This window comes from Nicotiana sylvestris, chromosome 11 (assembly GCF_000393655.2).
Source record: "Nicotiana sylvestris chromosome 11, ASM39365v2, whole genome shotgun sequence".
NCBI classification, from domain to species: domain Eukaryota; kingdom Viridiplantae; phylum Streptophyta; class Magnoliopsida; order Solanales; family Solanaceae; genus Nicotiana; species Nicotiana sylvestris.
Window position 1 is genome coordinate 54,620,132 of NC_091067.1, and position 11,690 is coordinate 54,631,821.

General features: G+C 35.0%; 1 protein-coding gene across 1 annotated transcript; it reads left to right on the top strand.

The window, feature by feature from the left end:
* The first annotated feature begins 682 nt into the window (after positions 1-682).
* Positions 683-6,917, top strand: LOC104248375 (peroxiredoxin-2B). The gene is made up of 3 exons (XM_009804628.2): positions 683-986; positions 1,091-1,170; positions 6,500-6,917. Exons 1-3 carry the CDS (start codon positions 832-834, stop codon positions 6,751-6,753), a joined length of 489 nt encoding a protein of 162 aa, XP_009802930.1. The 5' UTR covers positions 683-831; the 3' UTR covers positions 6,754-6,917.
* The last annotated feature ends 4,773 nt before the right edge of the window (positions 6,918-11,690 follow it).

Sequence of the window (11,690 nt, forward strand, 5' to 3'; positions counted from 1 at the left end):
AATTTATTTGACAAATTTATATTTTTTTTATAAAACACTAATATTAAATCCCGATAAATTTAACATGCTAGTTTCGAAAAAAAAATAAACCGAAATAGAACACATACAAATCAAATAATATGCATTATTATCAAAGTTTCAACTTAAAATAAACCGAAATACCTCGATTTAGAATTTTCGGAAAGCAAATAGATTGAAATTTTGACTCCGAAAGTGTGAATCAACAATAATACGAAGCTCTACTCGAATGTGGGACCTATGTTCTTCAATTATTATGTAACGAGGGAACCCATAAATTTTTTTAAAAAAAAAATTGGGGGCAGCGGGTATGGGGGACCAAGGGAGTAAAAAATTGAGAAAGAGGAGAACCAGAGGAGATGAAGAAGACGATTCGAATTATAAAACTTATGTATAGCGCCAGGTATTGTGGCGCTATACCTGGGCGTGTCAGCTTTTTCAGTATAGCGCCACAATACTTGGCGCTCTACAGTAACGACACAGTTAATGTTACTGTATAGCGCCAAGTATTGTGGCGCTATACATAATCATCTTTTTTTCTCCACCTATTTATGTATTTTGAGTCCAAAAAAACCACAATTACGTTCGGATCCCGTCCCCCATAACCTTTTGCGGACTTGAAAACTTTTATTAAATCCACCTAATAAATAATTTGGCGGACTTCACAACTTTTATTAAATTACACCTAATAAATAATTTGGCGGACTTCACAACTTTTATTAAATTACACCTAATAAATAATTCTTAGCTTGGGCTCACTAGGTCAACAGTCAAATTGTCGCCTGAGAAAATTGAGAAAGCTATAATACAAAAATGGCAGCGATCGCCGTTGGTGACATCATTCCCGATGGAACTGTATCTTACTTCGATGAGCAAGATCAGATGCAGAGCGTTTCCGTACACTCACTTGCTCAGGGCAAGAAGGTCATTCTCTTCGCCGTTCCCGGAGCTTTCACTCCCACTTGCAGGTCCTATTTTCATTTCTTCATTTTGTTTGGAATTTGTAATGGAAGAATGGAACTTTCGAGAAAAATAGTCTGATATTTGTAATGTGAAATGTTTATATATGCAGCACGAAGCATGTGCCTGGGTTTATTGAGAAGGCTGACGAGTTGAAATCTAAAGGCGTGGACGAAATTCTCTGCATTAGCGGTATGTTTCTTCTCCTCAATTATCATCAGTGATGTAGAATTTTATTTCTTTGGTTTTGCTTCACCAAGAGGATTTCTAACTATTTTTATTAAATTATGCCGAAAGCTTAGAATTTCAACAAGTTCTTTTGTCTTATCTAGGTCTTTCTATGATTTGTACTGACTTTGTTTCAATTTATGTGACACAAGAAGGAAACCATTCTATATTTAAAAATAACTTTAACTTTAAAATTCTCTTTTTATCCTTAATTAGATTAGATTATTTATATCCAAACAAAAGTCCATTTCTTGTTTTGGACCACAGGTTTCAATTTTTTTATTCTTTCTTGAAATCCATACTTGTTCCTATACCAAAATTGTAATTACCAAAATTGTGTCTTTGTTCAGAAAAAAATCCTAGCACGGGCCCCAACTGTAATTATAAAGTTTTTAGGTGAATTGTTAGTTCAGAATATTTCATCCGGTATCCTTTTTTGAACTGGTATTTTAATTTTGTTTATTTCTAAAAAAATGTTTTAGTCTATACTGGTATAGACTCACGTTCTTCCCTTCTTCCTCCTCTTCCTATGTTGAGATTTTTTTTGAGAAGGTAATAAATTTTATAATAAAGATAAAGTAGTTTTACCAAAAAAATTGTGCTAAGAGTAAAACATAGTTACAGGACCGCACAAAAAGAACAAAAACCTAGTCTTTTAATAGTTACAACGACCCACTGTTGTCCACTGTAGATTCTAAATCATCTACAAGGGCTCCTTTACACCAAAAGTGAAACAAAAATATATTGCTCAGAATTTTCTCTATCTTCAAAACATCTTGAGTTTCTTTCCTTCCATTTTATCTACCAAATACATGCTGGAATCTTGGTCCACCATCTCTCTGCCAGTATAATACCTGGATCATTCCAACATGCTGTCACTTCTGTAGTTGTCTAGGGAATTGTCAAATTCAATCCACAAATTGTTGGTTACTTTGCAATGCAGAAACAGGCAGTTGTTTGTATCAACCTCTTTTTCACACAAATAACATTTAGAGCACTCTTCACCAGACAATCATGTGTTAGAACAGCCTCTTTGTCCACAAGCCAGCAGAAACATGCCACTTTAAATGGAATTTTCACCTTCCAAATGTGCTTCAATTACCAGGGCCCAATGTGCTGTTGCCCAGAACTATTTAAGATAACATATGTTGATTTCACATAATAGACTCCTCTGTTATTTCTTTCCGATCCTGGTCTGTCATCTTGTTCCATAGGTATTCAATAGTACCTTTGGAACTTTCTAGCAATTTGAGGAATTTAGCACTCTAGTAACCTTCCCAGTCATTGATGAAGTTAACATTCCAGCCCTGTAAGCTCCATATCTCAGCCACAGTAGCTTGTGGATGCTGTACTAGATTGAAAAGGTCTGGAAATGTTTCTTTAAGAGGTCTATTCCCAATCCAATCATCATCCCAAAAAGAAGTTTTGGCACGATTACCCACCTTGATACTGACATTGCAGTTAAAAGCTGGCCATAGACATCTTATGGACTTCCATACACTTACACCATAAGAGCCATAAACTCTGGCTGTGCACCATGTCCCATGTGCCCCATGTTTTTCACTAATTACTTTCCTTCACAAGCCGGCTCCTCCAAACGAAACCTCCACAATCATTTTATCAGTAGGCTCTTATTATCTCAAATTTTTGACCCGCAGCCCTCCTTCCTTCGCTGTTAATCAGAGTACTCCACTCTACCAGATCGTAAACCTTCTTCTCCTTATTCCCGTGCTATATGAATTTCCTCCTTAAAATATTAATTTTTTCCTCAACTTTTGCTAGTAATGGAAAATAGACATCATATAAGTAAGGAGAGAGTCTAATACACTATTAACTAAAATAGACCTCCCTCCTAGAGAGAGATAATTACTTCACTACCTGGTAAGTTTCACTTACCCGTCTCCAACACTCCATTCCATGTCTCCTCGATTTATATTTATGTCAAAGAGATTTTTATATATTTGTTGTAGAGAGTTTTTCAATTTTCGTTGAAACAAAAGAAAAGAGTGGTTTAAAATAATCACTCAAGCTATATTTGTATTAATTGAAATCAAATGAGGACAAGACCACATTCATGGAAGCATGTTCGACCAATACTTGCATAGAAATATTTATTATATAATAAAAATGCAAATGGGCGTTTGATTTCGCATAAATGCGTACACTTTTAATCATCGGAAGTTGTCTGTGCTAATTAATATTGATACTGATACCACGTGGCATGTAGTTGAATTATTGAAGGTTATTTCTTACTTTTAACTTTAGAGGCATTTGGTGGACCGAAAAGATAATGGAGTTAGTATAGATCTCTGGGCCCCACATATTTATTTGACAAACAGCCTAGATAATTCATGTTAACCGGAAGTGAAAGCATTAAAGTTAAGAAATACAAAATTTCATAAAAGTCCAGTTGACAAGCTTGCATGTGCCTCCTGCTAGCTCACTTACTCTTATTGTGTAGTAGAAAACATGTAACTTCAAGAGCAGAAAAGTCACTTAGCATAGCAATAGAACCCCTTATAGTTTGAGTTTTTGATTCTTTTGCATAAAACTGAAATATCTTTTGGGAATATTCACGTGATTATAGGGAAAATACAATCAATCTCTTCAATCTTAAATTAGTTGGAGTCCACAATATGAAATCTCAAAAGATAATTAAAGTTGAATATTGTGGTGGAATCTCAAAATTACTTAAAATAAGACTAACCAGAACCATTTGGTATAAAATTTTCTGAATTGTATAAATCGCCTCATCTAAAATTTAATTTAAACATTTAGAAATGGGATACTTTTGTTTGTTTCTTATATAAGCACGCAAGGTGTCCCTCATGTGTGGGTCTAAGGCCTCATTTGTTTTTTTAAGATTAAGACGTCTGATTAAGACGTCTGAATCTGAAAACACATCTGAATATGTTAAGATGTGTATTAAGATCTGAATAGAAATAATTAAGACTGTTTGATTTTTAACATCTGAATGTATAAAATTTATCTTCATTTGAAAATTAATAAATATAAAATTCAAATGAAATACTAACTAATCTAATATTCTATCAATAAAATATATAGTTTTTTAAAATATGATAGTTGTTGATGGTGATGGCTAACGGGTGATTGCCGACTAGAGGTGGTGGTTGGTGGTATTTTTGGTTGACGATGGTGGTTCATGCTAGTAGCTAGTAGTGATTGGTAGTGGTGACGATTATGATTGAAGATGGTGGTGGTAGGTGGTGATAGTTAATAATGTTTGGTGGTGATAGTAGTTGTGATTGAGGAAGGTGGTGGGTGGGTGGTGGTAGGTTATAATGATGGGCAGTGCTGGCTGTGGTTGTTGATGGTGATGGTGTGGTCAGTTGTGGTTGATTGTGGGTGAGAATGATGGTGGTCGGAGTGGTGGGAATAGTAGGCGGTGATGGTCGATAATGGAGTCTATGATTAAGGATGACGGTGGCATGGTGGTGGTGGAGGTGGCTGGGGGGTGGTGGTGTCATGGTGCTAGATGATAATGGTAGGCGGTGACGGCAGTTAATAATGAATATGTGATAACATCTTAATGAAATTAAGTCACTGTTATAGATCTTAATCTTACAGACCTATTCAGACCCATTAAGTGGTTGTGAAGTAAAAAAAACAAACACACTTAATGATTAAGATCTGAATAATTAAGATTCAGGCTTTTAAAAACAAACGCACTTAATGTCTTAGATCAGAATGATTAAGATTCAGACCTCCATTAAGTGCAAACAAATGAGACCTAAATCTTTTCATGGCCAAGCTCGTGAAATATTTTTAGCTTACGGATGGACTTGATATCAAAAGCTTGGTCTACTCTAGCATTGTATTGAATGTGTGAATTAGCTCATTTAAAAGTTTAAGCTATTTGACATGGAACATATTTTTTTATTTTAGTTCTCCAACAATTTTAAAGATAAAATGGAACCTCGCTAATTCTCCCAATCCTTTGAAAAACACTTTTGTTTGTAAGGAAAAGGGTTCATCGAATGCTCATTTAAAAGTTTAAGCTATTTGACATGGAACATATTTTTTTATTTTAGTTCTCCAACAATTTTAAAGATAAAATGGAACCTCGCTAATTCTCCCAATCCTTTGGAAAACACTTTTGTTTGTAAGGCAAAGGGTACATCCAATCACCTACAGGAAAACTGTCATAGGTACAACCCAACGAAAATGTTTTCTCTCATGACTTTTCTTCCTTATCCTTCATTTACTATGACAACTTGTGATATTCTTATCCCTCTCGGGGTGCTCGAACATTTTTTTGTCTTATGGGATCAATGTAACTCCCTATCCCTAAATCCGCAATTCTGCATTCTAAGGAACCCAACAGTGGCTTTTCCTACTTTTAGACCTGAACACCCAACCTAATGGTTGAAGGTGGACGATCCTTGTAACTAGGTTGTCACCCCTTTTCCTGCTGAAACATATTGGAGCTTCACATGGTTGGTGTCGGATTTGATTACAAAACTATGCAAAATCACTGCAGATCTAGAAGTAGCTTCTCAATTCTAAGGTGATTTGTTCATGTACTTCACTTTCATAAGTTACAAAACTGCCCTCGTGTCCTTGCCTGCTGTGCCAACATCATGCTTCATCTCTTCTTACCTTTTTCCTTTTACCTGATCTTTATATGGAGTTCTACCAAATTTCCACGCTTCATTTGTTGCATAATTTACAGGAAGAAAATCACAATTCATTAGAAGGTTCAGAAGTAGGGACGACTTTGTTCTCGCAGTTTGTTTTGTTCTCAGCTGATAATTGTTTTCAATCCATAAGTAGAGAGGCGTAAAGAGTGTAGGCATAGCCAGCAAATATCAGGATCATTGAACTGGCTTGTGGAGATAAAAAATGGGCCAATTAAGACAGTAAGATTAGCAGATCTTGGTATGTGAGTGCATCGTCATCAGCAAAAACTGATCATATCTTTAGTGCAAGTACCACTTTTTCCAGTGATTATATTTTATCCATGTCGTGGTGTCTGAATAATATGCCAGAGTGGCGCTCTCTTGCTGCTGGTTCAAACTGACGTTCAACAGGTGGGAACTACCAGGGTAAAGAGGTGGATTGCAAATTTTTAAACATATTTTTAAGTGGTAGCAGGTTTATTAGCCTCTGCTAAGAGCCAATGATTTCTTCTGGTGAACAGAATATAACTAAAACACCCATTAGAAGGAATGCAGCACGATAGTCATTTCTGCTGACCTTCATGTGCATTTTTTTCTCTATTGCGCTTGGTGTATTGTTATGGAAGTTGTTACATGTTTGCTTCCTGCTGCAGTTAATGACCCCTTTGTGATGAAGGCCTGGGCAAAAACATACCCGGATAACAAACATGTTAAATTCCTTGCCGACGGAGCTGGAAAATACACTCATGCTCTCGGGCTTGAGCTAGACCTGTCTGAAAAGGGGCTTGGTGTTCGATCTCGAAGGTATGCTCTTTTGGTTGAGGACCTCAAGGTGAAAGCGGCCAACATTGAATCTGGAGGGGAGTTCACTGTCTCCGGTGCTGATGAAATCCTCAAGGCTCTTTAAGGTTCATCACTGCCTTCCGTGTGTTTTTGGCTGTATTTACCGAGCTTCTGGAATGTAATGCCAATTATATTTTTGAAATATAAGTACTCGGTTCTATTCCACAATATCACAGTTTGTATGAAGAATGCTTTAATATAGTAATAAAAAACTTCTTGCTGCTCGGATTACTTGCTCCACTGTGTGTTGGAGGCAATTAAATCCGCAATGTAACAAATTGGTCCAAGGTTGAGGTGGAAACATGTTAATACATGTGTACACCACCCAAATCTTTCGTAATAATATCATAAAAATGTGGAATATCCTAAGAAGAGTATGCCATATATTAGATGCAGGAGGAACTTTTGATAATATTGATGCTACCTTCATTTATCACTGATATTCAGAATGGGCAGTGCACAGCCTTGCTGCTGGAAATTTAACTCTCTGGTGTACCCGATGATTTTTTACCTCCTTCCCGTTTTCTCTATATTGTCACAGTATTTTCAATTAACTTGCAATATTGAGTAATATCATCTGTAGGTTGTTGTTTCTCGATTTTGAAGATGCGAATGATGCATTTGTGATAAAGATGTGGGCAAACAATAAGCTAGAGAAAAGTGATGTCATGTTCTTTGCTGATGATTCTGCAAAATACAGGAGAGAACTGGAGCTGGAGTTTGATGCAACTGATACCTTCTTTGTTTAAACTTCTAAAATCAGCTTATTTTGAGATGTGTTTTGCGCAAAAGTACTTTTCAAAAAAGTATTTTTAGCGAGAAACAGTTTGTGTTTGGCTAATAAATTTGAAAATTATTTTCAACGACTTGACCTCTTCTAAGTTTTTCAAGTTATTCCAAGACAACGATTGATCATGGTCTCAAATATCACGGCGTGGTTTCTTTTTTAGCTTTTTTCTAGCTTTTGTGAACCTAATTTTAGGTATTAATTATTTGATTTGTTGTTGGGCAGTTAAATCAGATTGATTAATTTGTGTGAATTTGCTATAGGTCCTTTTTTTTGTCTTTTAACTCGTGTAAATTACAATTTCTTGTATAATTGTAAGAAAAATTTAAGTACTTGAAAGTTTGAATAGATATCGTTATTCGTTGAATTTTTATCCAAAAATATTTTTGCCTTGAAGTATTACAAGTTTCTTGTTTTAGAAAATCACTTAATATTAAGTTGGAGTGAACTGAAAGCAAATTAAAATGTACCGGCAAGACTAACCTTGGTAGAGTAGTGACGAGGTACAAGGCAAAACATCTACTAGTCAAAATAATAATAAAAGAAAGAATAGTAAATGGCAACAAGAATCAACATGTGATATAAACAGTAAAGTCATGAGAACACCGTGAAAGTACCATTGAAACCAAATAAGAAAAACAAATAACAATCAATTAATTAAATTAGTCAAAGGATTTGTTTTAATTAAGTCTTAACTTCCAGCATACATACAAGTTAACAACTTCAATTGAAACTTTTAAAGAGTATTACTCAGAGATATAGGTTAACAGTTTCTTTTACTCTAAAGTAAATGACATGATTACTTCTTTCTAAGAGCCTTCAACTTCATACTAATCTCACTGGAGAATAAAGCATGCTATTACACTCGAGCAGTAGCAATGAAATTCACTTTAAGTTCACAAGCTGAGTCTAGTTCATTCATCTGAGCTTAGTGATCTTTTAAGGACAACATAGACATGTACATGGTAACGAAAGCCAAACAGAAGTATAGAAGAACAAAATGAGTGCAGGGTATCCAAAGAAACACCCACATGAGACATTTAGCAGGGATCATAGGAGACATTTAGTGGGATCATAAGAGACATTTAGCAGGGATCATACCATTATAAGGTGTTAACACAATCAAACTAACAGTGTCATTTCATGAATTCCAGAAAAGGGGAGTGATTACAATAGGGGTCTTGTTAGGCAAATCAAGTGTGGGGTTTTAGGTATGGTGAAAATTAATTTCAGTACTTTCGCTCAATAGATGAAATATCAGAATATAGACATGTCTTAACTAAACCTCATAACTTAGGTCAAGTGTATGGTAACCTCCAGAATACACACAAGAGTAGTACATGAATCTAATCAGCTTAAGACATACTTATATAGTGTGATCAAACAGGTTTAATCAGATGACCAATGACCTTCTAAGAGTTAACAGAATCACAGAGGCATGTTAAAAAGAAGAGATATGTTCAAATGTCATGAACTGGTATTCCCAAACTAAGGTGACAGTCTTATCCTCACTTACTTAAACAAGTTCATATATATATATATATATTAACTTAAGTCTAATTTATCAGATAAATCACTGCAAAATGCAAATAATACTCAAGGCAGGTTATAACATAGTAGTGCTAATAGAACATCAGGGAGGTCTGAAATTAGGTATCAAGATTTGAGAGGTTCTTTGGCTGTTTTCAAAGCTTAACAGTAGGTATAAGTTATCAGATGTTCATTAGGATCAATACATAGTTCAAATTTCAACAATTTAAGGAACTTACGATTCTAGGATCAATTTATCAACCATATGTCATTCACAAACACATGAAAGCAGTTGGCCATAACACACTACCATATAACATCATTTAGTAAGAGATAATAGAAAAAAATAATGCTTGCAAATTCAAACGATTAAAAGGAAGAGTAGAGTTGGGGTTTTACTGACCTTCTTTAGGGAAGCAAAACAAGCAAAAGGCTTAGTTTAGCCGTTTAGAAGTCCAAGACTCAGACTCCTATCAGTAACTCCAAACCAGAAAAAGAGAGGAAGCAGAAATCGAGTAAGGACTTAGCCTCAATTGAAAAGATTCTAATCACTACTGTTTTAGCTATTAATTCTTTCAGATTGTTAGGAGTTGTTGGTGATTGTTAGGTGAGATAATTAAAGACCCTATTTATTGTGTCGTTCAATAACTTAGGATTCTAGTAGATTCAAAATAGTGAGTGGAAATAACGATGAGTTGATGATGTGAGCATAATCGGGTGAAATAAGAAAGAATCGAGGGAAAATGGTGAGGATTTTCTACCTGAGAAGAGAGAAGGTCGACTATTGAGGTTCTCAACCCAGTGGTCAAGCCCTAATGTCCATAGGTCACCGTGTTTGACCTCAGGACAAAAAATCGTGATGATGAAGCTGAAGACGCAGCCATGCATGCCATGGATTAGAAAGATCATAGCAGCAACACAATCGATTTGAAGTTTCATCGTCTAGCTAGGGTTTTCGGATTTAGGGAATTTGAATTTCAAAGATGAAATAGGCAAAGATTTAGCGAGAATAGTGGGTAATGAAGACAGAAAGGATGATTTCTGGTCATGATTCATGACCTTGCACTAATTAGTGCAAGGTTTTGAGATTGATAGGTCTGTGGTATTGAGAGAAATGAGAGAGGAAGGGTTAGGGGGATAGTTGGAGTCATCTCTAGGATTAATATAGGGAGATGGGATCTGAGCCGTTGGATTTGATGACCGACGGTCCTGAAAATTCGGGCATTAAAAGGTTTTTACGAAGAATTTTAGTGGCCGTTAGATTCTTGTGATCCAACGGCTATAATTAAATCTACTGGGTGTTTCAAATTATAGAGAAAGTGGAGTCAAAAATTGTGGTCTGTGATCTAAGAAATGGACGGCCTAGATCAATTGTGTTTTTTTGTGTGTGTGTTGGAGACGAGTAGCGTGACATGATCTCATTAGTTTAAAGGGAGTGGTATGGATTGCCAAGGTGGATTGGAAGGGTTGTTTGGACTAGGTCAATTGGGATTGGGCTTGGTTATTTGAGCCAAAATTAATTTAAATGGTAGGCACTCTATATTTAATTAAAGAATTGCAATTATAGCTTTTTAGCCTTTTAACCATTTTGAAATTAATTTAAATAAACTTAATTATTTTTAATAAAATATAGTAAAAGTTATAATTATCAAATATACTACTAATTATTGTAATTAATTATTTTTAAAATACTTTATTTTCTAAATTAACACTAATTTCGAATTATTAATATACTGGTCTAATTAACTAGAAATTAAGGAGCAATTTGCTAAATTAATTTATGAAGCCTATGTGATGTATATGAAAGCTACTTAAATAATCTTAAAATAGTAAGTACGATATATTTTGTAATTATAATTACAATACTAAACTATTAATTTTAAAACTACTAATACTTAATTAATTTTGTAAAATAGATATTATTGATTGAAAATATTTTCAAAATATTTCATTGCAAATTATTTTCCTAATTGTCTTTTATCTCCCTCTTCCCCATCTTTCTTCCTCTTCATCCCTTTTTTTCTTTGCCACCTTTTCTTGAGCCGAGGATCTATTGAAAACAACCTTTCTACCTCCCCATGTAGGGGTAAGGTGTACGTACACATTACCCTCCTCAGACCCCATCTGTGTGATTATACTGGGTTTATTGTTGTTGTTGTTGTTCATTGAAAATTATTAAGTATAAATAAATTAATTTTTTTAGCTTAAAAAAATAAAATAAATTGGCTGTCAGCATTAGCTACTCGGAGTACTTTACCTCTCGAATTGAACCAATTTTCAGAAGTTTCTGTACCTCCCCTTGAATTACCTGATTTCTGAATGCTTCTTGCTTTCGTTTCTTTTGTTTTACCTGGGGGTATAATGGATCTTCATTTAATTTGTGAGTCATTACCTCCGGCGGTGTACCTGTCATATCTGAGTGCGACCGGGCAAAACAATCATTATTAGTGCATAAAAATTCAATAAACTTACTTTTCATCTCTCAGTTCAGGTTTGCTCCAATATAGACTTTTCTGTCAGGACAGTGGACGAACAATATAATAAGTTCGAGCTCTTCCTTAATTGTTTTAATAGTTTCGCTCTTTTATGGGTCCTGATCACATCGAGTCTCGCATCTATGTCTGCTTTATTCTTCTTACTTTCAGTTGAGGAGAATTTGTCTTATACCCCAACTGGACACTTGA

Coding starts and splice junctions, on each gene's coding strand:
- LOC104248375 (XM_009804628.2), top strand. CDS start 832: ATGGCAGCGATCGCCGTTGGTGACATCATTCCCGATGGAACTGTATCT. Junction 987..1,090: donor GCTTTCACTCCCACTTGCAG/GTCCTATTTTCA, acceptor TTATATATGCAG/CACGAAGCATGTGCCTGGGT. Junction 1,171..6,499: donor CGAAATTCTCTGCATTAGCG/GTATGTTTCTTC, acceptor TTCCTGCTGCAG/TTAATGACCCCTTTGTGATG.